The following is a 26442-nucleotide window of genomic DNA, read 5'->3' as shown; positions in this document are numbered from 1 at the left end:
TGAGAAACTGATCCAAAAAAAGAGAGAAAGCTTTCATCACCCTACTTACTGATGACGCACCTACATTCCTACCCTATAATAGAGTGATGCAAAGGTAATAATACTTTTGAAAAAACAGGCCACTAATTGAGTTTGCTCCCCTCACAACATTCCCTTCACAAAAAATAAACAGGGAACAGGTTTTCCCATTTAAGGATTGGAGCAACGTCTATGTTTGTCTATTATTCTATAGTAAATGATTTGGAAATTATTACTTACTGCAGGTACCAGTAATTTCTTCACCTCCTCAACGGCTCTCTTCAGTTTGATCTCTGCTCTGTTTTGAGCATCTTCCACAGTGATCAGTACATGTAAATCTTCATTGAGATGCTCCCAATTAGGCTTGCCTCGATTTTGCTCCTCCTAAAAAATTTACAAAGCATACTATTACAAATTTTTCTTTTCAAAGAGAGAGCACATCTTTCATGATAATAACCTGTTGCAATTATTAAGCTATGCTCGCATTGTTTTGCTATGACATTATAAACCTTTTAAATTCTTCTCTTGGCAAAAAGCCTGAGTGTGAGACTACTGGGTATTGATAGCTAATTCAACAAATATTTGTTGAGCACCTACTATGTACCAAAAGCATGGAGCCAGATACTAAGATTATAAGAGTGAACAAGGCAATCACAACCCCTGCAGTGCTCTTATGTACCAAGAAACTTATGTATAGTGTCATCCTCAGGTTATCATGAAAAGCGTGTTATCATTCCTATATTTTACTTATAAGTAAATACAAGGTCATCGAGGCTAATTTAAGCAAGTCACCTGTCAAGGTCAACTGACGAACACCTTGCCAATTCAGGAACTGAACCAATATTTTCATTCTAAAATTCACCAATTTTTCCGTATCGTTACAACTACTTTTAATAACATTGGCTGAATTCAAGATTAGGAAAAGTATTTTGCCAACAGACACTACTGTATAAGACAAATGCCATTTGTTTTAAGCATTTCAAGTAGTAATTATAGAACCATTTCATTATAAAAATAATCACAACAAGGAATAAATGTGAGAATAGTCTTAACTGTATTTCTAACAGACCTTACTTTGAAAACAGTGAACTGTACAGTTACTCTTTAACCATACCATCTTAAATACTAGTTTTAGTAGAGAACATCTACGTTTCATTTCCTTGGTATCTTCAAATGACTTAGTGAGCCCCAGGCTGAAAACACTGCCAAGCTATAGGGAGGTTTAGAAGTAGAGTTGGCCATACTTCCCTTTCACCTAAGATATAATAACTTCAGAACCATTTCTTGCTTTAAGCTTTAGAGATAATATACAAATATATTTATAAATATTTCATAAATATGAATTCTTTAAAAATTAAAAACAATAAAAATTTATAAATAAATATAAGAATGGTATAAATAAATGCATATGGTTCAGTGCCAGGTACCATACATAAACAATACCTGTTGCTGAACTTTCATCTTTAAAGATTACTATTTACTGAACAGTGAGATTCCAATCAAAGAAAATAAAACTGGTATAAAAAAACAGCTTTCTACTACAACTCATATGTTTGCAGATGCCATGCTAGGAAAAAATCTATGGAACTCAGCCAATAGGGATAGAAATAAGTTCTTAAAGTATACGCTTCTGCCTCTATTTTCTGTTAATATCATTAGTATGAAAATGCACCCAAATGTTGTGAGGGGAAACGAGAAACAAAACAAAGCACACCAACCTATGGTAGGCCATCTATGTGTTCCCAAGGAGTAAACTCAGAGATACCACAGTATGCTCACAGGGGTACCACGGGGGTACTTGAAATTTCAAGGGAAACAGCAATAGTTGATGCCTGTCAGATACCATGCAAACTTCTAGCTCAAAATACTGGACTTTATCAATATTAGATCATGCTATATTCCTTGTGATGATGTCTTATCTTTGTGATGCTAGGTTTTCAGTGGTTGCTGTAATAAAAAGCCAAGTTCATGCAAAAATCAATGTGGAACAGAAAAACAGGGTGGTAGTGTCCAATCTGATTCCCAGGTTTGAGAATGTGAACAGTGCCCAAGGGAAAACAAATCCCATTAATAAATAATGTGGCTATTTATAAATAAAATAAAATTTTTTTCTGTTTAAGTTGTTTTGATAAACTAAGTTGTTTGGAAGTAAACTATTTAATAATAATAAGAAAAACTACTAAGTATTTCTTTTCACCTAGGGGACACCATGAAAAACTGACAGACCTGAGGAGTCAATGAGTCAAGAAACTGGGAACATCAGTCAGGGTTATCTGTGTGCCAAATATAAAATGTGTAGATGTACCTCTACTGTGGCAATAAAAACCAATTTTAAAATCCAGAGTTTAATTTTTATGTTGAAAACTGTTGACGATATTTTCTCACTAAAATTTGTATTTTATCAATTTTTTATAGATAAATTTTATAAAGTTCCTTGTGTGTGTGCGCGTGTGTGTGTATGTTTATATTTTAATGAACCTGTAAGTGTCTCTACATCTGTACAAATAAGGGACATCTGCTTCAGGCCAAGATAAAGTAACACGAACAAGACTCTCTTACCTGAAACAACCAAAAAAAACCAGGCAAAACAAAAGAAACATCAGTCCTCAAGTCTCTGGACCTCAGGCAATAGGACAGTGAGGCTGAGAGATGGGAAATCAATGAAGTAAGACCCATTACTGTCCCAGCTCCCTGGCCTGGGAATCTCTAGGCTGCAGGCCTGGGAACGGTGCCAGGCTGCCTCTCTGAGTTGAGACGACTAAGCTTAGCGTCTTGGGAGACCAAAGCAGCTAGAGCTCACCAAAAAGAATACTGGAAAGAGCTGCACAGAAAGAGAACTCTGGAGATCTGCACAAAGTTGACTCAAGTATTCAACTGAACACTGATCAGCGCCTATGTGGGAAGAAATACGAGAGGCCAGAGAAACAACTAGCCAAAGGATTCAAGGTAAAAGTGCCAGGTTCTCACACAGAGCCAGACGGGAAAGACTTCATGATATACAGACACTGGGTAAAGTGCACAGAGGTCTTGCCTCAGTAGTGGAAAATAATTAGTCAGTAGTCCAAACACTGTTCCAAATACTGCCTAAATAAATCTTAAAAGCAAGATCTAAAAGGATCAAACTGTTTCCAATTTAACTGTGTCCCAGAACAAAGCCCAAGAATAACTACAGGAATATGTCCCCCCAACAAGGTAAAATTCACACTATCTGGCATCTAATCAGAAATTAACAGGCAGGGACTTCCCTGGCGGTCCAGTGGTTAAGACTTTGCCTTCCAATGCCCAGGGTGCAGGTTCAATCCCTGGTTGGGTAGCTAAGCTCCCACATGCCTAGGGGCCAAAATACCAAAACATAAAACAGAAACAATATTGTATCAAATTCAATAAGACTTTAAAAATGGTCCTCATCAAAAAAAAAAAAAAAACTTAAAAAAAAATTAACAGGCAAAGGAGGAGAAAAATGAAACACATATAAGAAAAATCAATCAATCGAAATCAACCTAAAACTGACACAGATGTTATAATTAGTAGACAAAGACACTAAAAAGCATGTGTTTGTGGTATTATTAATGCATACAGATACTAATACAAGGACAACTGAGGAACATTTATAATCCAAAATATTTTAGAAAGGCCTAAGAATGAAAATTAAAATCCTAAGTGACTTGCCACAGAAATTTTTATACATGGGGAAGACAAAAGTCACAGGATTTAAAAAGGAACGGATATTATTTGCATGACAGAACAAAGAATAAAGCTGCAGTATAATTTGAATTGTGCTTTATCGGAGGAATAAATTTTCGAGTTGTACAACACCTTGGTAAATGATACTCTTAATAAATTCATCAACTTAGGTGCCTGTTAAAAATACAAAAATAGAAGAAAATTATACCTACCCTAATGTTTGCTTCAAAACAAGTCTTGCTTATGGTTTCGAAAACACTTATAGACAAAAAAGGTGAAACTAATGTAGTATCTAGTATAACTAATATCTAATGTAGTATCTAGTATAGATACTACTAATGTAGTATCTAGTATAACTAATAATGTATCTAATGTAATTTTCACTCCTTCCTAAAATTCTTCTAAAACACTGTACAGTTTAAAACGCACAAAATCATAAGGAAGAAGAAAATGGGAAAGGAAACAATTTGGAAACTAGAAAGCAGATGGCTAAGTAGTCAGGGACTTAGCTAACCCAGGCAAGAAGAAACCAACTTATACTCAGAGCCTCCATAAAGGCTTAGGAAATTGGCAGCAGTAAAAGTCGGGGGTAAGGGTGGGGCTAAGACTGGAAAACTGAAGGAACAGCTGAATCTCCGCATCCCCTATCCTTAAACTAAAGCTGGCTATCTAGCACTCCCTAATTTCTAGCAAAAGACTAGAAATGTATTCCTAAAGAGTTCCACTTTCTAGAACTGGGTTTTGATGGGCAGCTGACAGGATCATTTACACAGTGAAGGCTGAGGTATCCAGTCTTTTCTCCCACTCCACACCCAGAATGAGGACAGCCAGCCCACACACTGGGGGCAAGAAACTGGAAGACCTTTCTCTGGAAAGTCTGGCCAACCCAACAACAGGAAACCACCTGAAGAAAGCAATCACTGGGCAGTGAGAAGAAAAGCTCAAAAAGACTCAGAGAGTTAAGAGAAGATACTGCATCCCTGAAACAAGTAAAAAATGCTATGAAAAGAATTCAAAACATAAAAAGGAACTCTTGAAACTTAAATATGATAGTAAAAATAAAAAACGTTGATAGAGGGGTTTGAAGATAAAAACTGAATTCTCCCTCCAAGTAGCAGCAAAGACAGAGATGGAAAACAGCAGAGAAAGAGTATAAAAATTAGAGAACTAGTCCAAGAGGTCCAAAAACTGAATTACTGATGTCTCACCAAGAAAAAGGAAGCAGACAGGAGAAAAATCATCAACGTATTACATACTTTTAAAACAAAACTGAATGATAAGAGCTTCCAAATGGAAAGGGCCCCATGAGTTCTCACAAAATGAAAGAGTGAGATAGTAGCAAGGTAAGCACAAAATGCAGCAATAGAGAATAAATACCTAAAGAATCTCTTCAAGAGTAAGAAGTGACTGTGGGTGGTGCTGGCTGTTAGCAGAGGATGTTTTCTACATCAGGCTCTACAGAATTACATATTTTTAATCTATGAGCATATTAAACTTCATTTTAAAAAAGGTTTTAAGATCATTCCACTCAGAAGCCACTTTTATACAACTGTGGACCATTCTAACTCAGGAAGAGTTAATGCCTTTAACAGTGAGTTTGAGCCTAGGAATTATTCACTACAAATATAAGTTCTCCCTGTATTTTCTTTCTGTTTCTTAAACAGATAATAAAGGCAACCTGGAATTGGCAAACACTACAGAAGTCAATAAAACATATCCATAAAGGTTCTCTTTCAGCTATAAACAAACAAGAGATAGAGTAAGATTATAGGGTGTCTACTTCTATATCCCAGAATACCTGCAGTAAGAATCTACTCCCCAAATTTCTCACTTTAATAAATAATTTGGGACAAAGAAAAGGATGAAATGAAGCAGAGAGGACTGACAGCAAAATGGAGATACACCAAATATGGTCTTGGAGATACACCACCAAATATGGTCTTGGAGATACACCAAATATGGTCTATCTCCTAGAAACTGTGGTTGAGGCATTAATTTTTACTGTCATATTTCAAATAGTATTTCAGGAATAAACAGCTGAGAAACTGATGTGGAAAAAACAGCTCATTACAAATTATTTTAATTTCTGTTTTACAGCCACCAAAAGCATTTTATATAATGTGCCACCAAATCTTCAGCAATAAATAATAATATGGGTTTTTTTGTATCCACTTATTCGCAAATTTACATTTCCAGCACAGTCCTTATTTCTAGACCTCCAAATTCAACTGCCAACTTGACATGTGTGTGTCACTGTCTCCAAAGCACTCTCAACTCACCATGTTCAGCTCATTACCTCCCTTCTGCAAACTAGTCCCCAATTATGTCTCAGCTATTATTGACCCTGAATGAGTTTTCTGAGTCAGTGTGAAGTTTTAATACTTGAGGACAAAGACCAATTGGTTTTGAAGAAAGTCTGAAAGGCAGTTATCAGCTTTCTTTTGCCTTGACAGAGAGGCTGCTGTACATTCACCCATTCATTTCAATCCATACTAACTTCAGGTGCCATTTCTCGCTTACATTCACTCCACGCTGTCAATAAATTGGCCTATTCACAAACATGGATCCTGATACCCACAACTTCATGCAATTTATCACTTACGTCCAGAATGCTTTCTTTAATATTTACTTTTATTTATCCTTTGCTCTAAGTGTGTCATACTATAACTGATAGCTATCTGTGCATTGTCTTTAGCTATCAGATTTACTGAATTGAACGACTGTGCTTTTATTATTGGGGAGCATCACTGAAATCAAACACCAAACTGTTTCCCCACAGTGCTCGCCTGTATTCACTATTACTGTGTCTCCCTATATAAGCCTCCAGTCTCCCTTGATCATTTATCTTTGTTTCTGGGCCTGCTTCTTTTTGACCTCCTATTTAAGTTGCCAGTTACATTTGAAAATCCTTACCCCTTATCTTTTATTCTTGTTCTCTTACTTCTCTTTTAGTCAACTCACTCAGACTCTCTAGCATAATGCTCATGAGCGCTGATTTTCATATCCCACAAGACAGTGCTGTTCCTTTATTCTATCAGCTCAATATTACCTTGTTTCAATATATCAGAACAACGGAGTAAATAAGGGTCAGTCTTTTTAAAACTGCAAGACTAAAGTTGTATCTTAATATAACAAATGATATAATATAGCAAAATGATAGCAAAGACAAGTTATTCATAAATAATTCCTGTGTTTAAATAAAGCTCAAAGCTCAAAACTGATGACCTTGGTGTTTTTTTTATTTAAGGGAGTCTGAAATGACAAGACAGCATTCAAGGAAATGGAATGTGTCTTTATTTATATAATAAGTTAAAGTTCAGTAGCATATAAAACAGCTCTATAATACCATTCATAACTGATTATGAAACAGATAGACACATTTACCAATAATACTTTATTATGGTCTATATTCTTGGCAAATGTACTATAGAGAAATAAATGTCAAGTAGCTCTTAGTCTCTCACGTGATGATAAAGAAATTCATAAATGAAAATGATGCTGATACTACCCAAGCTTTCATTAAACACTTACTGTTTGTCGAGTACCACACTAAGCAATATAAACACATCACCTCACTCAGTCATCCTAACAGCCATAAGACTGAGGTCCTATAATTCTCACTAACATGTTAATGAGGAGGTTAAGGCCCATAAGGTTTGCCCAAGTCATACAGACAGGAAGTGTTCTATCAGGGAGAACATTAGAGCCTGCAACTCTCAACAACCAATTCCTAAAACATGACATCACCTACATGAGAGCCCTAAAATTAAGTAAATTGCCTTAAAATAGCATCATAAATTAGTGAAAGGGCCAGAAACAGAACACTGAAGCCTTGACTCTCTAGAAGTTTTTCTACTTCACCATTTTACCTTTAAACATTTTTTTATGTGGAATTTTAAGCACATCTTGTTCTCATAGAATTTTAGAGCTGGTAGGGAATTTGGATGCAGATAAGGAAACAGATTAATTATCTGGTAAATTTATTTAGTGTTTTTTTTCCCCTAATTCCACGTCATGTTCTCTTTCTCTGTCAATGAATTCCTGATAAAGTCACATGAAGAACAGTATCAACAACTGGCAGAGAAGTACCTGGTAAAACAGATTTCTCACACCTACAAATACACTTTTTACCCTAAATGAGAGAAATGCCTATCAAATTTCAATGACACAAAAATGATAAACCTGTGGCCACTTAATACACAATTCCTCCACTCACTAAAATTTGCAATAGGGGAAAACGAAAATCTTGTCTTAATACACAATGCATACATCCATTTCAGGGGACTTCGCTGGTGGCACAGTGGTTAAGAATCAGCCTGCCAGTGCAGGGGACACAGGTTCGAGCCCTGGTCTGGGAAGATCCCACATGTCGCGGAGCAACTAAGCTCGTGCACCACAACTACTGAAGCCCACGCGCCTAGAGTCCGTGCTCTGCAATGAGAAGCCACTGCAATGAGAAGCCCGTGCACAGCAACGAAGAGTAGCCCCCGCTCGCCGCAACTAGAGAAAGCCCGCGTGCAGCAACGAAAACCCAATGCAGCCAAAAAAATAATAATAAACCTTAAAAAAAAAATCATCCATTTCATTTGCTGTATACAGCGATATAAAAATATTAAAAAAAATTCTCAAAATTTGAGAAACTACCTTTGTTTTTGATTAAAACCAAAACAACAACAAAAACCTCGATAAGTCACTGACCTCTGAAATTTAAAATTATGCTCTAATTACAATATCTGTTTGAACAACAAAGTAATTATAACATGAAGCATCAGAACACACTGATTGCCCCAACCCCTGCTGACAGACTCTTTTAATTATACATTTGTAGTCAGGCAAATGAGCACAAGACTTCTTCCCCTACTGTGCTCTTAATGTGAAAGTTCATACTCCAAAACCACCTAGAAAGGAATTCTAAAGTGTTACATATTTAAGCAAACCAAGGTTCCAATAACACACTTATGAATATATACATCTTAAGCCAAGTGATAAAGCCTAACATATAACTATCCCCAGTTGTACATACAATCTTAAATTAGTTTAAGAAACGTACATTGAGGAACATTTCTTAAAGGAGATTATACATAATTAAATTGCTCACTGACTCTAGTTATAAAGTTGACTTCAAAAAAAATTTCAACTTGTACTTGAGTCCCATCAACCATCATGTTTTCAGAGCAAGTTATTTTCTAATAATATATAAAAATTAGAACACTTCTACATTCAGTTTGTGGAAATCATCATCTAGGAATGTCTTTATAGGCAGCAAGCATTCAACGAATGCTTATTAGCACAATGAAATATTTGCTAAATTCAAAGAACTTTTAAAGTTTTATGTCAAATATTTTCCAAGTTAATAACAAAAGGACTATTCTCAATATTCTTCCTTCATAAGAAACACCTAACTCCTATAAATATTGAAAATCTGTCACGTTAAGTCCTCATTCCAATTTTCATATATTAATTCCACTAATTTAATTGTAATTACTGTATTTTGAAACTCAACTTATGTATCACCAGTTATGGCCAAACTATGGCCAAATAATATTGGTCTGTCCCAATCATGACCAAAATTAGTAAACTTTCACTAGAGCAGAGCCACTTACAGTACCCATGACCATTTGGGAAGCTAAATATGATCTTGATAATGCCATAGTTAAGGCTGAAAAGACTGAACTAAATATATGCAAACAGTTTCCCATAAAAGGACAAAAATGATCAAGTGATTTCTAATTGCATTTCCCAGCAAGTTCAAATATCAATGGCTGCCTAATGCTTAAAAAGAAAAAGAGTGAACACTCTGTGACATAAATCACAGCAAGATCCTTTCTGACCCACCTCCTAGAGTAATGGAAATAAAAACAAAAATAAACAAATGGGACCTAATGAAACTTCAAAGCTTTTGCACAGCAAAGGAAACCATAAACAAGACCAAAAGACAACCCTCAGAATGGGAGAAAATATTTGCAAATGAAGCAACTGACAAAGGATTAAGCTCCAAAATTTACAAGCAGCTCATGCAGCTCAATAACAAAAAAACAAACAACCCAATCCAAAAATGGGCAGAAGACCTAAATAGACATTTCTCCAAAGAAGATATACAGACTGCCAACAAACACATGAAAGAATGCTCAACATCATTAATCATTAGAGAAATGCAAATCAAAACTACAATGAGATATCATCTCACACCAGTCAGAATGGCCATCATCAAAAAATCTAGAAACAATAAATGCTGGAGAGGGTGTGGAGAAAAGGGAACACTCCTGCACTGCTGGTGGGAATGTGAATTGGTACAGCCACTATGGAGAACAGTATGGAGGTCCCTTAAAAAACTACAAATAGAACTACCATATGACCCAGCAATCCCACTACTGGGCATATACCCTGAGAAAACCAAAATTCAAAAAGAGTCATGTACCAAAATGTTCATTGCAGCTCTATTTACAATAGCCCGGAGATGGAAACAACCTAAGTGCCCATCATCGGAAGAATGGATAAAGAAGATGTGGCACATATATACAATGGAATATCACTCAGCCATAAAAAGAAATGAAATTGAGCTATTTGTAATGAGGTGGATAGACCTAGAGTCTGTCATACAGAGTGAAGTAAGTCAGAAAGAAAAAGACAAATACCGTATGCTAACACACATATATGGAATTTAAGAAAAAAAAATGTCATGAAGAACCTAGGGGTAAGACAGGAATAAAGACACAGGCCTACTGGAGAACGGACTTGAGGATATGGGGAGGGGGAAGGGTGAGCTGTGACAGGGCGAGAGAGAGTCATGGACATATATACACTACCAAACGTAAGGTAGATAGCTAGTGGGAAGCAGCCGCATGGCACAGGGATATCGGCTGGGTGCTTTGTGACTGCCTGGAGGAGTGGGATAGGGAGGGTGGGAGGGAGGGTGACGCAAGAGGGAAGAGATATGGGAACATATGTATATGTACAACTGATTCACTTTGTTATAAAGCAGAAACTAACACACCACTGTAAAGCAATTATACCCCAATAAAGATGTTAACAAAAAAAAAAAGAAAGAAAAAGAGCGAGAGTAAGAACTGGCATGAAATCCTCTGGCAACTCTGGGCTGCGTTTCTGTCGCTAACATTCACTCATATAAAAGCAGTTACTGTCCATGGAAGCATGAAATGCTTCCACATATAGCATTAATAGAATCATTTCACTATTCATATGTGAAACCTTGTACTGGATCTTATTCATTCCCCCATCTAGCAGACATAAAGATTATTAAAGGCATAGAAAAACAACCATTTGTTTTAAAATGTGATGTTTTAAAATATTAAATTGAAACATTTACTTGTTGACAGCACACTTAGGAAAGAAGATTAAAAATATAAAGGACTATCATTTCTGCTTGTGCCCGTTTTCTTTCCCAAGTCATCAAAAATCCAATTTCAGAAATCACCTCAATGAAAATTTCTCCAGGTCCTCTCAGACAGGATGTTTCCTAGATTCCCATTCTATCATTTGTTCTTTTGACTTAAGTCTTATGTACATTACTATCCAAAAAGCTCCAAGAAGTCTGGAATCACTCACCTCCCCTCTCTTTGCACTGACCACAATAAGTGCCCCATAACTATTCAATATTTACTAGATAGAGTACAGCATGAGATACAAAAATGAAGCCACAGCTAATATTATTAACAAAAAATAACATATATAGGGCTTTGTACTCAGCATTTTATATCCATAAAGTTAATCCTTTTTAAACCTGAGAGGTAGATATTATTATAATACCTATTTCTCATTCAAAAATGACAAACTAATGGGCAGAAACCTGACTTACTCAATGTCACTCAGCTATACTGACTTCAGATTATACACTTCTGCCTTAAAGACTTTACAACTAACAGTATGTTAAGAAGACAAGAAAGGTTAAATATTTAAAAAACAAAAAACCCAAAAAGATTACAATTATTTCACTCAAAACCGTAACAAGAAACAAGATGAACATTTTGACAAATCTACCTACAGGGTAACTTGCTGCCTCGAGCAAAAATCATCACCAGGTCTAGGCATGGTAACTTTAAGGAGACAGTAAGTGAATGGCAGCGCGTAGTTCACTGTCACAAACTTTTTCCTGAGGGAATTTATTCAGAAAGTAAAATCTATAGATATCCAAAACAAAACAATTATTTGTTTTAGAATACCTTTTTTAAAAAATTTATTTTCTTATCTATTTATTTTTGGTTCTTCTTGTGTTGGGTCTTCGTTGCTGCACACGGGCTTTCTCTAGTTGCGGCGAGCAAGGGCTGCTCTTGGTTCCAATGCGCAGGCTTCTCATTACGGTGGCTTCTCTTGTTGCAGAGCACAGGCTCTAGGTGCACGGGCTTCAGTAGTTGTGGCTCGCGGGCTCTAGAGCGCAGGCTCAGTAGTTGTGGCTCGCGGGATCTAGAGTGCAGGCTCAGTAGCTGTGGCGCACAGGCTCCGCGGCATGTGGGATCTTCCCGGACCAGGGCTCAAACCTGTGTCCCTTGCATTGGCAGGCGGATTCTTAACAACTGCGCCACCCGGGAAGCCCTAGAATACCATTTTTAAATATGATTTTTAACATCCATTTGATGATAGTCTAAGGAATTTATGATATTACACTTACTAGCCACTTACTAGCTGTTTAATCTCAGGCAAAGTATCTGAACCTTGGTCTCCTCATCTGTAAAACAGAAGTAAGTTCTAAATGTGTTATGTTTGTATAGCACATAGAAGAGTAGCTACCATCTCATAATTGATGTCAGCATGGTTTGAACAGGCTTCTATTTAAAATCAAAGAGTAATAGAAGATTACAGGAAATGACATAAGTAGGAATATGGGAAAAGGAAGACTGAACAATAGCAAATAAAATAACATGACTAGAAGTTGTAATTTAGAAAAAAAATTGGAAAAGTACTTTAGGGATAAAGAGTACTAGCTTAAGAAATCTATTTTTTAAATTAACTTAGTCAATAAAAATATATTAAACATATTAAAACAAAATTATTTCAAAATATAATTTTTAGGATACAGAAGCTTAATAAAGATCCACCTGTAATCTCTGAGGTTTCAGACTGAAGAACTCAGCTGATCAAAGCACTGGACTGCCTTCTACATAGGGTTTGGAATTGAAACAACATGTAAAAGAGGATGACCACAGCTTCCCAGAAAGAGGAATAAGCCATGATTATTCCACGAGCTCTACAGAAAACAGACTAAGGGTAGTAAAAAGAATTTATAAAAATTTAATGAAACTGAAAAGTTCAAATACTTCTTCCATAATATTTTCCCAAGTCACCCCCTCTATGAGAATTCATCTCTCCCCCACCTTGCTTCCTTCCATAGAATTTTATGGCTTTATAATATACTTAATACTATAATATAGTCTTCTGCATCCGATATAGAATAATAAGCCTCAAGACAGCAAGACAGTTCTTTTTCTTTTCTGAATTACTCACAATGCATTTAAAAATGCCTAAGTAAGAGTTTGGTACCTAACCAGTAGCTTAATATTCTTCTGTTCTTCCACCCTACACAGATCCAGACTTGCATGTCTTTTATGATATTTTTATCAGTTTCTCTCAAATACTTATCTATTTGTCTTATTTTATATGTATATATTCTATAAACTAAATGCTGTGTCATATACAAACATACTACTAGTTTCTCAACATATATGCATGCTACCATAATAAACACAGTACAAAGTCATTTAAAATGCATTATTAAATTCATAGTAGGCTTTTTTATTTTTAATAGTTATTTATTTATGTGTTTTTGGCTGTGTTGGGTCTCCATTGTTGTGCACAGGCTTTCTCTAGTTGCGGCGAGTGGGGGCTACTCTTCGTTGCAGTGTGCATGCTTCTCATTGCAGTGGCTTCTCCTGTTGCAGAGCACAGGCTCCAGTATTTGTGACACTCGAGCTCAGAGTTGTGGCTCATGGGCTTAGTTGCTCCGGTGGGATCTTCCCGGACCAGGGCTCAAACCCATGTCCCCTGCACTGGCAGGCGGATTCTTAACCACTGCGCCAGCAGGGAAGTCCCCACAGTAGGCTTTTTTAACATCATTATGCATTTTCTTTACTCAACACATGTAAACTACTGTCCTTATATGTTAGAAACCATTTCCCTAACTTATCTGGCAAAATGTTTTGTATATAGTAAGCACCATCTGGAATTAAATATTCCCTACCCCCCAAAAGTGAACAAGGTACATAATATAGTGAGGAAAGAACACAAACTTGAATGCCAGCCTTATTTCAGTACCATATTTCAGTTATCTCAGTAATAACCTTGACTAACTCATTCATATATTCATTGATTTTTTCAATAAATATTTATCAACTTTTTCTGCTATACAGAAGATACTTTCCTAGTGAACAAGGTTTATGACAGGTAACGAACAAACATGAAAGCCCTTGAAGAGCTTAGAGACTAGGAAGGAAGACAAACATAAAATAAGTAATAACAGAGTAACTACTTACACTTGAGATGAGTGACAGACATCAAAGTTCACTGTGCTATAAAACAGCATACTAAGCCTGACTGATGATATCTCACGAAATTCTATTTCCTCATTTGTAAAGGTTACAGGGTTGCAAGGATTAAATGAATGAAAGGGTGTTTAAGACAGTGACTATCTCACAGTGCCTAAAACTTCTGCTGTGTAAGCTGTGTAACTCCTACTACCCCTACTCCTTTCCTAAGTCTTCTTAAAAGATGGCTTTCCAGCTAACAGGGATTTCCCTTAAATCCACTGCGGGACTTCCTTCCTGATATTATGTTAACATAAATAACCATCAGGAAAGTCACAGTTCCTCAATTACAAAGCCTCAAAATTAAAGCCACAGTAAAAAAAAGAAAAAATTATAATAATAATAAAATAAAATAAATTAGGAATTAATCAATCAACAATTCCTCTAGATTAAAAAATACAGGTACCCACCCCCAAATACCTGGAATGTCATAATTCTTTTCTTGGTAGTGACCATCAACCTTGAGAAGTTTTAGAATTAAGATTAGAATGATAAAAGTAAATAAAGCCCATGGTTAACAGTCTTTGTGTGTTTATCTAAAATATCTGTAACATTTAAAATTATCTGGCATATTTAAGTATCTTAAGATTATCCTATTTCAACTAAAATAGATGTAGATGGGAACCCACCACACACCCCAGAAATTATAGGAGGGATGTGTCAGAAACATCCACATTTTAAAAAGCTCTACAAAGAGTTCTAATACACCGCCAGATAGTAGTAGGTATAATTACTGTGAATAGCATACCTCTACACTTCTTGGATAGCAATTTGGGTGATACAATGTCTGACGGTGAGCAAAAATTCAATTCTGAATTATCCAAATGGTTAATGTATTATGAGCAAAGTTCTTTCTTCTCCTAATATTCCGAAGTGTTAATACATATTTCACATATCCACACTTCTCAGTGGATAAAAAGCAAAGATAACTTTACTTAACTGGAAGAACTAGGTGAATCCAGGGTTTCATGTTTTTCATATATCATACTGCCTATCATCCAACACCTATAAAAATCCAAGACTTTTCTTCTTTTATTAAAATTTGGCTACCAAGATATAAGAAATGATATCTTTCTTATAACCCTTCAGTATAATTCTATTAGCAAGACATAAGCATAAAAGTCATATGGTTAATTAATGCAGAACAGTATGTTATGGAATGCAATTTTCCTTTTAAAGATACCAAATACTTTCACTTCCTGTGGGTACTTCTGAAATATAACCAATCCAGAGGAAGACTCTGACATGTCAAAGATGTTAATAAATTGAAAACATCAAGATTACTCTTCAATGATGTTGTTAGCATGACTTGAATGGGTTTCAACAGAGTCTGAATACAAGCAAGTATGAACACAACCAAGAGTACCATTTCAAACACTTGCATCTAATAGCTGGCAGTCAAGCTAAAAGAGGGTATAGCTTTTAGAATTGTCTCTTACCTTTCTTCCCCACTCTACAGGGATTTTAATAGGCAAAAATAACTAAATGAATGCTTTCCTTCATGAATTACAGTTACACATCCAACATTTATAATTTCCCTAAAACCTGTTTTTAAAAAAATCCTGAACTTTTGCCAACTAAAACCTGGCCTGTTACACTTAAGGCTTTTTATTGTTACAAACTGTCACTTTTTATATATTTTATACATTATCCAACGTTATAATAGTTAATGCTCAAGTTAAAGGTTAACGATTTTATTGCTATTTTTACAATTTGAGCTAATTACCTGAAAATTCAACTGTAACAGCCAAGAAAGGAATAATCTCTCAGCAGAATAAAAAATAAAACTTCAGATGTTTTGTTTTCTTATTAGAAATCATTTCAAGCATGCTCAAGTTTCAGAGATATGGAACTAAAATGAAATTCTTAAATTCCTCTCCTTGTTATCAGCTGACATCCATATAAGTGTATAATCAGATACTATTTGCTTCAAAGTCTTAATAACAGCTTAAAAATGTTCCAGTGGAATAAAAGCAAAAATAAACAAATGGGACCTAACCAAACCTATAAGCTTTTGCTCCGCAAAGGAAACCATAAACAAAATGAAAAGATAACCTACGGAATGGGAGAAAATATTTGCAAATGATGCAACCAACAAGAGCTTAATTTCCAAAATATACAGACAGCTCATATAGCTCAAAATCAAAAAAACCGAACAACCCAATCAAAAGATGGGCAGAAGATCAAAATAGACATTTCTCCAAAAAAGACATCCAGATGGCCAACAGGCACATGAAAAGATGCTCAACATTACTAATTATTAGAGAAACGCAAATCAAAAACCACAAGGAGGTATCACCTCACACCGGTCAGAATGGCCATTATCAAAAAGAATACGTATAATAAATATTAGAGAGGGTGTGGAGAAAAGGGAACCCTCCTATACTGCTAGTGGGAATGTAAATTGGAGCAGCCACTATGGATGACAGTATGGAGGTTCCTTAAAAACTAAAAATAGAGTTACTATCAATATTTATCAAGCAACCCCACTCCTGGGCATGTATCTGGAAAAGATGAAAACTGTAATTTGAAAAGATACATGCACCCCAATGTTCACAGCACCACTATTTACAATACCCAAGACATGGAAGCAACCTAAGTGTCCATCGACAGATGAATGGATAAAGATGATGTGGGACACACACACACAATGGAATATTACTCAGCCATAAAAAAGAATGATATATTGCCATTTGAAGCAACATGGATGGACGCAGAGATTATCATACTAAATGAAGTAAGTCAGAGAAAGATAAATATAGTATGATATCACTTGTGAAATCTAAAAAAGATACAAATGAACTTACTTACAAAACAGAAACAGACTCACAGACATAGAAAACAAACTTATGGTTACCAAAGGGGAAAGGGGCGGGGGAGGGACAAACAGATACACATTACTGTATATAAAATAAACAACAAGGACTGACTGTATAGCACAGAGAACTATATTCAATATCTTGTAATAACCTATAATGGAAAAGAGTGTGAAAAAGAATAATTATAACAGTCACTTTGCTGTATACCTGAAACTAACACAACATTGTAAATCAACTATACTTCAATTAAAAAGAATATATATGTGTGTGTGTGTGTGTTTCATCAGTGACCAAGGAAATATTTTTCAGTGACCAAGGAAGAATACATTACTTGTCCACTAGTGATTAAAGACAATAAGATGTGCTTGCACAGGACACCCAAGTCCACTCTCTTTCAGAATATCCTTGGCTCCAGTTCCTCTTAATTAAGGAACAGATGTAACAAATGTTATTCACCATCTAAGTGAAATATGAATGCAGTGGAAAACACTTGCTCAGGTCTAAGACAAACTTTGTAACAACCATATGAATCACTGTAAAGCTTATGAATTAAGCTTACCATTAACAATTACTATGGTTAAGTTTGAGAACAAAGTTCAACTTAAATAATGCTAATAGTAATCATTACAACCAGAGAAAACATGTTTTTGAAAATGACCACAGAAGTAAGTAAAAGACCCAAAACTGAACGCAAATCTGACTCTTTCTCTCATGTCCCCTCTCCACTGTGCCATACTGGAAGCATCATCACTGAACCCATTCTCTTCTTAGGTCCACATGAAATGTGACATTATCTCCAAGGCCCCCTTTTTGTCAAGCTGTCTCAAGAGCTCTTTCATCTGAACTTCTCTAGCAGTCCTCTAGCTGTCCTAGTCATCTGATTCTTATTACTGACACATTTTGATAAGGCAACTCCATATCTCTATGGATCTCATCTTTTTATTTCTACTATGGGTGAGGATTCTACTTAGGATTAGGATTCCTGACTGACACGTCTTAAGAATATTCTTCACACTCAAATGTTTAGTTCCTGAAATAAAAATTAATCTGGTGGGAAATGGGACAGAAAATATGAAGTTCAGTAAACGCCAACTCTATATAACAATGCTAGTTCAGCTAAGTTTATCTACAGAGCAGAACACGTACCAATAGATCTTTACACTGAACAATCCGACGACTACTTTCATGCTACTCTAAAAAGAAAGACTAAATACTAAATAAATAAATAAATTTACACAGCCATTAAAAATGCAAGCCTCTGTAAACACCTATTGTATTTTGGAGAGCTGGAAATGGCTGAATTGTTGTGGCCTCCCCAGGCTTACCTCGTTGGGTCTTCTTGCCAAAGTACAAAATTAACATTCTATGAAGACAAAATGAATTTACATATCGATTTAACTCGATTTTCCTTGAAAAACAGAGTGTTTTTTCCTAATTGTTCCATGTTACAAGAACAACTGATTTTATTTTCAGCAGATAACAGAAACTACTACACAACAAATGGAACCCTAACCTTCAAAGTCTGCAGCTCATAAATTGCAAACAATTTATCTACATGTACAAATTTAACCTTAATGTTAACAGTTAACAACCTAAATTTATATCCCTTGCTCATATGCTTTAATGCCAACAACAAAGGCCTTCCTCCCAATAAAGTATAAAATACTCTCTTCCTTAACACATTCAAGTAGTTTGAAACCATTTTGAAAAATATACCCAGGAAACCCCAAGACTTCGTAAGTCTGTAGCTCCCCTCAGTTATGCCCACTACTGGAATAAAACTAAAAAAGTACGACCAATGGAAAATTATTTCTATGTAAAACATATTATTTTCCAACCATGCTTCTCTGAGCCCCTTCTAATTAAAAGCTATACTTGTCCATCCTGCCTATAAAAGGACAGGCACTGTATCTTGTGTATCTTCGGCACTTAGCATACAGCCTACCACAAACACACACACTAAATTATTAAGTCTGTTAAATAAAGGAATCAAGAAATGAATTAATTAATTTTCAGTTGATGTGACCTGTTTTCCTGGAAATGGGTTTTTCCTAGTCAGCTTCTATAGTTCTATTTCAATTTAAGGTAAGAATCAGACATCTTTCTAGATTACTTGAATTCTAATAAACTGAAATCTTGCTTAGATAAAAACCTTCTGAATTACCACTTTCCTTCACATTAAATATTAAAAGGAGCCTGTACACTGAACATATAAAATCAATGCCAGGGAGGAAAAAAGTTAGCAGGGGCCGGTAAACCCATCTATTAAGTATAACCTAAATACAGGCCAAAAATGGACCAGGTGACTCCTGATTGATATTAGCTACCTAGAAATAGCTGTGTATCTTCTACATATCTTCTAATAACATCTAAATTTATATCCCTTGCTCATTTATGAAACTAATCTTTAATATCAATAACTAAATAAAGAAAGCTACTATTTAAGAATAGTTAAGTTATCTGGATGTGTCAACTACAGTTGCCAGAATTCCATTCTAGTGTGTTTCCAAGTTAGGGTGAGCAATAAAGTGTATTCCTTCCCAAGAGCATGGAGGACAAAAGTGAGGCAATGGCCATTTTGTAGAATATATACACCTCCTCTCAGCTATTCAACCAAGCATTAATCTGTGCTGCTGTGAAAGAATTTTGTACATGTAATTTAAGTCACTAGCCAGTTGACTTTATTCAAAAGGGAGATTATCCTGGGTGGGCCTACGTTATTCAGTTGGAAACGTTTTGGGATTAGGCCTTTTCTAAGCTCAAGCTACTCCAAACACCAAATGGGTCTACAATTGTTCTCCCTTCCCCATGGATCGTCCTTCCTGACTGCCTGCTCTGGACCCTCGACTAGGAACCAACACAGGTGTATATGCCAACTCCTCATAAGTGTGTGTGTGTGTGTGTGTGTGTGTGTGTGTGTGTGTGTGTGTGTGTGTGTGTGTGTGTGTGTGTGTGTGTGTGTGTGTGTGTGTGTGTGTCCTGCTGCTTCTCTGGTTAACCCCTAACTTACACTCTTATCATTAAAGTTTCACCTTCATAAAAATTATACAATAAAATTTAAAGTACCCCATTAAGCGACCAAGGCCATAATTATGGCATGAATGTAAAGAGGCTAACCATTTGTCAACATGTGTTTCACAGCAGTCAAAATATGTTTAAGAAGTATTTTTAAGCTGAAAAAATTGAAGTCTATTCCAGAATCTGGACCAAACCTGAAACCTAGCAGGACCCTGAGGGGTCCCTCCTGGGCACAAAAGCCTTTCCATGTCCCCTGTTTCTTGCTTGTAGGAAACAGGCTTCAATCAGTCTCCTTGACTTTCCAAGAGTTCCAAATGGCAGGTTCAAACAATTAATCAGGGAGCAGAGGTGATGCAGAGACAAGGCAGGAGCAGTCAAGGAACAACAGTGCAGCCTTGGGGCATCCTGATTCCTCCTTAAGAAGTATACATAACAATATCTTTGAGGTCCTCTTCAGGAACTAAGGCCCCCATCCAGGTGGGGGATGCCAACTCCAGGCTGAGCAGAAGACTGCTGGAGCCCCGCCCTGTTACCTCACCACCAACCAACCAGAAGAAAGTCACACAACCCCAAAATTTGCCTATAAAACTTCTCCCCCAAAACCATCAGGGAGTTCGGGGTTTTTGAGCATGACCCACCCATTCTCCTTGCTTGGCCCTGCAATAAACCTTTCTCTGCTCCAAACTCTGACGTCTCAGTTTATCTGGCCTCCTTGTGCAACAGGCACACGAACTTGTGTTTGGTAACCCACACTGCTAAGAAAAAAAGAATTATTTTTGGTGTGAAGAAGTAATTTCTTTACTAAACATGTTGGATTAATCTTTACTCAATAAACATGATAGAAAGGAGTTAAGACAGGGAAAATGTTAAGACAGGGAAAACTTCTTCAAGTAAGTTATCAAGGCATTAAAGGCATATTGAAAAGGCCACAACCTCCTCAAGATGAATTTTTAGAAATTCTCCACTTTACCCAAAAAAGACCTTCAAGCAACAGAAAGAGTAGACTGTATGTGTATTGTGCGTATGCATACATATTTTTAACTTTCTACAAAGAGCCTGTACTCAAGACATTAATAACCCACAGAGAGATACTAATCTCATTTTTACCTTAACATCCCTGAATATGACTGAATTTAGTTTGCTGGTATTTAATCATGAGAAGATAGTCTTTGAGAATAATTTCCTACATAAATGCACAGATTATGTTGCAATGAGGTAACAGATTTGAGATTAAAAAGATAAGTGAGAAGCTTTGGTCACTTATTAACCATCAATTGCTAGACTAATTTTGTATCTTAAATAGAAACAGCTAATTACCTATCCGCCCCCACCCACAAAAAAAGTCAAGTATTCAATAAAGTATCTCTTAATAGTTTAATAAATGAGACATAAACTCTCTTGCAATTCCATCTCACATATGGAATAACATGTTATCATATCACCATGTGATATGGTTCCCTTTCCGAATTGTTCAATGCATAAAGAACACATCAATATATACTTCTAACACTAAACAGAAATGTACCTAGAATAAAAATTTTAAACTCTGCCCTTTTCTTAAACATCACAATTTCAAGACTGAGTATATGTCAAATCAAGTGTATTTGATCCTTTTCATTACCATGTAATATTCTATTACATGAAGAGACCGGTATTTCCATCTCCCCATTAACGGCCATTTATGCTGTTTCCAATTTTTTATTATTATAAAAAATGCTGCAGTAAACACCCTCATATCCACCTTCCAGAATACATGTGCAGGATTTTCTTAAGGAACTGATAAATAGTGGAATTTCCACAGACAAGGTCTTAAAAATAAACACCTACTAATAACAGACACTGCCAAATTGCTATCCAAGGTGGCAGTATCAATATACACTCCCCACACCTCACTGCATGGGAGTTTATGTTTCTCCACATTCCAGACCCAGGTAGTATTTTTATTTTTGACAACCCAGTGGGTATCAAATGGTATATCACTCTCGTTAAAATGTGCATTCCTCTGAGTATTAATAAAGTAAAACATATTTCCATGTGTTCACTGTTTATTCTAGTTTCCTGTTCTTTGTGTTGTCCTTTCACATACTGTGCCCAGTTTTCTACTGGATTTGTGGTCTTATTTTTGTTTTTGAATGAATTCTTCATATACTCTGAATATAAATACTTTTGTAGCTGTCCTTTAATGGTTCCTTATGTCTTTTGCATAACAAGGGTTTTTTTTTTTGCCAATGTAGTCATATCTATCCATCTTCCTTTATGAGTTTTCTTCTCAGTAACCCTTCCGTACTTCGAAGTCACAAATACATTCTCCTACAGTTTCATGCAAGACTTAACCATTTTGCTCTTAAACTTTGTGTTTAATTCATCTGGAACTTCTTTTTGCCTATGCAAACCCAACTCTCCTAACATCATTTGTTGAATAACCACGTCTCCACTTCTCAATTGCCATTCCTCTGCATCTACCCCTTCTTTCCACAATATACACATTATATATTACACTAAAATAGTTTTTATTCTAATTCCACTGGCCTACCCACTGTCCCTCAGTAATATACACAATTAATAAAATGGTGAGAATGAAACGTACTCAACGCACTCCTCCATTTCGTTTTACTTTTAGAATTATCCCAATTACCAACGGTCAGTTTGACTATACCTTCAGAACTTTGAAACCACTCAATTCAGTCCCACACACATACAAAATGTTACAATATTTTCTAATAAGCAAAAAGAATTTATTAGATTTTACTATTAAAATTGATTCAGAAACAGATCTATAAAATATAGAATTCCAGTTCATGAGTTTTCAAATTTATAACTCTAAAGTTGTTCACTGGATTTTCCATGATTTAAAAAATATCTCCAATATTTCCAATTTGACCCTCATTTCCATTATTAGTATTTATTTACAGCAAGTCACCCATTCTAAGAAATTTCTTTTAAAAATATTTTAACATCTTTGAAACCTGTAGTGTCTTACTAATACCAGAAGCAGTAGGACACATCTGTCCCTGCCTGATCACTCGTGGGAGAGGCAGTTTCCCACAAGCCTGGAGCATCCCTGTATGTTCTAACAGGGTGTGCAAGCTTAACTATCTCCTCAAACTGAGCAGTTTCTGTAGTCAGTCACATAGATAACTAAGCAAGACAAGGAGACCCCATCTTGAGAATACTGGCATAGGAGACTATGGTCTGCTGCTTGTTCACAAGTGCTGGGACCTTGGCCTTGGTTCCTCTTCAGCAATGCAGCACACTAAGTGTACAGATGTCAGGCTGGGAACTGAGGCTCAGGGAATCAGTGCAGATAAGCCGATAGCCTGTTACTGCTTTTGCTGTGAGTAATAAAGTCTGGTCTCTGATTCAGGAGTCTTGGTTCTTCTGCCAGAATCCTCAAAAACATGGTAGCAAGTTAACTTATTAGCTTACAAGTAGGATAAAAACCTCAGACCCCTTACTTCTCTTGACAAGAACGTGTATAAAAACTTGCAATACTATGGGAAAAACTATAAGGAAGAATAATGAAGCACTCCTTTAAAAAGGCTGCATCATCAACATTCCTGGACTAGCCTGCTATATAGTATGACTGAGTAAAAAGGTGAGACAGAACTCTGAGATGGTCTTAGAAAAGTATTAAATAATTTCACTTATACTTTCCTTTTAAGATATACCAACGAATATAATTAAAAAGACAGGACTAAGTAAGTCTATACAAAACAACTCCTACATGAACAACAAGCTTTCTCTCAGGTTATTTGGTTGCCTTTTTTCCCTTGCTGGTACAGAAAATAACAGTGCTACAGTTAATGACATCAAATGTAGTTCTGCTTTTTTTTTTAATCAGTTTTATACAAGTTTATCTACTTCATGAATTTTTTTTTAATTTTTGAATTTTATTTTACTTATTTTTCATACAGCAGGCTCTTATTAGTTTTTATGGTTGAGTACTATTCCATTGTATACATGTGCCACGTCTTTATCCATTCATCTGTTGATAGACATCAACATGGTTGCTACCATGTTCTGGCTATTGTAAATAGTGCTGCAGTGAACATTGTGGTACATGACTCTTTGAATTATGGTTTTCTCAGGGTATATGCCCAGTAGTGGGATTGCTGGGTCATATGGTAGTTCTATTTTTGGTTTTTCAGGAACCTCCATACTGTCCTCCATAGTGCTGTAACAATTTACATTCCCACCAACAGTGCAAGAGGGTTCCCTTTTCTCCACACCCTCTCCAACATTTACTGTTTGTAGATTTTTTCATGATGGCCATTCTGACCAGTGTGAGGTGATAACCTCATTGTAGTTTGGATTTGCATTTCTCTAATGATTAGTGATGTTGAGCATCCTTTCATGTGTTTGTTGGCAGTCTGTGTATCTTCTTTGGAGAAATGTCTATTTAGGTCTTCTGCCCATTTCTGGATTGGGTTGTTTGGGTTTTTTTTTGATATTGAACTGCATGAACTACTTGTATATTTTGGAGATTAATTCTTTGTCAGCTGCTGTGTTTGTAAATATTTTCTCCCATTCTGAGGGTTGTCTCTTCATCTTATTTATGGTTTCCTTTGCTGTGCAAAAGCTTTTAAGTTTCATTAGGTCCCACTTGTTTATTTTTTATTTTATTTCCATTTCTCTAGGAGGTGGGTCAAAAAGGATCTTGCTGTGATTTAAGTCACAGAGGGTTCTGCCTATGTTTTCCACTAAGAGTTTTATGGTGGCTGGCCTTACTAGGTCTCTAATCCACTTTGAGTTTATTTTTGTGTATGGTGTTAGAGAGTGTTCTAATTTCATTCTTTTAAATATAGCTGTCCAGTTTTCCCTGCAGCAGACTGTCTTTTTTCCATTGTATATCCTTCCCTCCTTTGTCATAGATTAGTTGACCATAGGTGTGTGGGTTTATCTCTGGGCTTTCTATCTTGTTCCATTGATCTATGTTTCTGTTTTTGTGCCAGTACCATATTGTCTCGATTACACTGTAGCTTTGTAGTACAGTCTGAAGTCAGGGAATCTGATTCCTCCAGCTCAGTTTGTTCCCCTCAAGACTGCTTTGGCTATTTGGGATCTTTTGTGTCTCCATACAAATTTTTTTAAGAATTTTTATTCTAGTTCTGTAAAAAAATGCCACTGGTAATTTGATAGGGATTGCACTGAATCTGTACATTGCATTGGGTAGTACAGTCATTTTCACAATATTGATTCTTCCAATCCAAGAACATGGTATATCTCTCCATCTGTTTGTGTCATCTTTGATTTCTTTCATCAGCGTCTTTTAGTTTTCTGAGTACAAGTCTTTTACCTCCTTAGGTAGGTTTATTCCTAGGTATTTTATTCTTTTTGTTGCAACAGTGAATGGGATTTTTTCCTTAATTTCTCCTTCTGATCTTTCGTTCTTAGTGTATAGGAATACAAGAGATTTCTGTGCATTAATTTTGTATCCTGCAACTTTACCAAATTCGTTGATGAGCTCTAGTAGTTTTCTGGTGGCACCTTTAGCATTCTCTATGTATAGTATCATGTCATGGGCAAACAGTGACAGTTTTCCTTTTTCCAATTTGTATTCTTTTTCTTCTCATTGCCGTGGCTAGGACTTCCAAAACTATGTCAAATAACAGTGGCAAGAGTGGACATCCTTGTCTTGTTCCTGACCTTAGCGGAAATGCTTTCAGTTTTTCAACACGGAGAATAATGTTTGCTGTGGGTTTGTCGTATATGGCCTTTATTATGTTGAGGCAGGCTGCCTCTATGTCAACTTTCTGGAGAGTTTTTATCATAAATGGGTGTTGAACTTTGTTGAAAGCTTTTTCTGCATCTATTGAGATGATCATATGGTTTTTATTCTTCACTTTGTTAATGTGGTGTATCACACTGATTTGCGTATACTTAAGAATCCTTGCATCCCTGGGATAAATCCCACTCGATCATGGTGTATTATCCTTTTAATGTGTTGTTGGATTCTGTTTGCTAATATTCTGTTGAGGATTTCTGCATCTATATTCATCAGTGACATTGGTCTGTAGTTTTCATTTTTTGTAGTATATCTGTCTGGTTTTGGTATCAGGGTGATGGTGGCCTCATACAATGAGTTTGGGAGTGTTCCTTCCTCTGCAATTTTTTGGAACAGAGTTTGAGAAGGATTGGTGTTAGCTCTTCTCTAAATGTTTCATAGTATTCACCTGTGAAGCCATCTGGTCCTGGACTTTTGTTGGAAGATTTATAATCACAGTTTCAATTTCATTACTTGTGATTGGTCTGTTCATATGTTCTATTTTTCCTGGTTCAGTCTTGGAAGGTTATACCATTCTAAGATTATACCATTCTAAGAATCTGTCCATTGTTTCCAGGTTGTCCATTTTATTGGCATAGAGTTG

The 26442-nt window shown here is 36.0% G+C and overlaps 1 protein-coding gene across 8 annotated transcripts in view; it reads right to left on the bottom strand.

Annotated features, from left to right (window-relative positions):
- Window positions 1–26442, bottom strand: part of QKI (QKI, KH domain containing RNA binding) — a 139509-nt gene that overhangs the window by 39930 nt on the left and 73137 nt on the right. For all 8 annotated transcript variants that reach the window (XR_002642884.2, XM_022560804.2, XM_022560781.3 and 5 more), the window contains exon 4: window positions 259–402. Coding sequence is in view for 7 of the 8 variants with exons in the window: in XM_022560804.2 (XP_022416512.1) it covers window positions 259–402 (144 nt within the window). In the remaining variant the exon portion in view is untranslated. The remainder of the gene's footprint in view (window positions 1–258; window positions 403–26442) is intronic.

This window comes from Delphinapterus leucas, chromosome 12 (assembly GCF_059928025.1).
Source record: "Delphinapterus leucas isolate spDelLeu-1000000601 "Yukka" chromosome 12, BTC_Dleu_Yukka2, whole genome shotgun sequence".
NCBI classification, from domain to species: domain Eukaryota; kingdom Metazoa; phylum Chordata; class Mammalia; order Artiodactyla; family Monodontidae; genus Delphinapterus; species Delphinapterus leucas.
The sequence above is the reverse complement of the archived record's forward strand: the minus strand, read 5'-3'. Positions and strand labels throughout refer to the sequence as shown.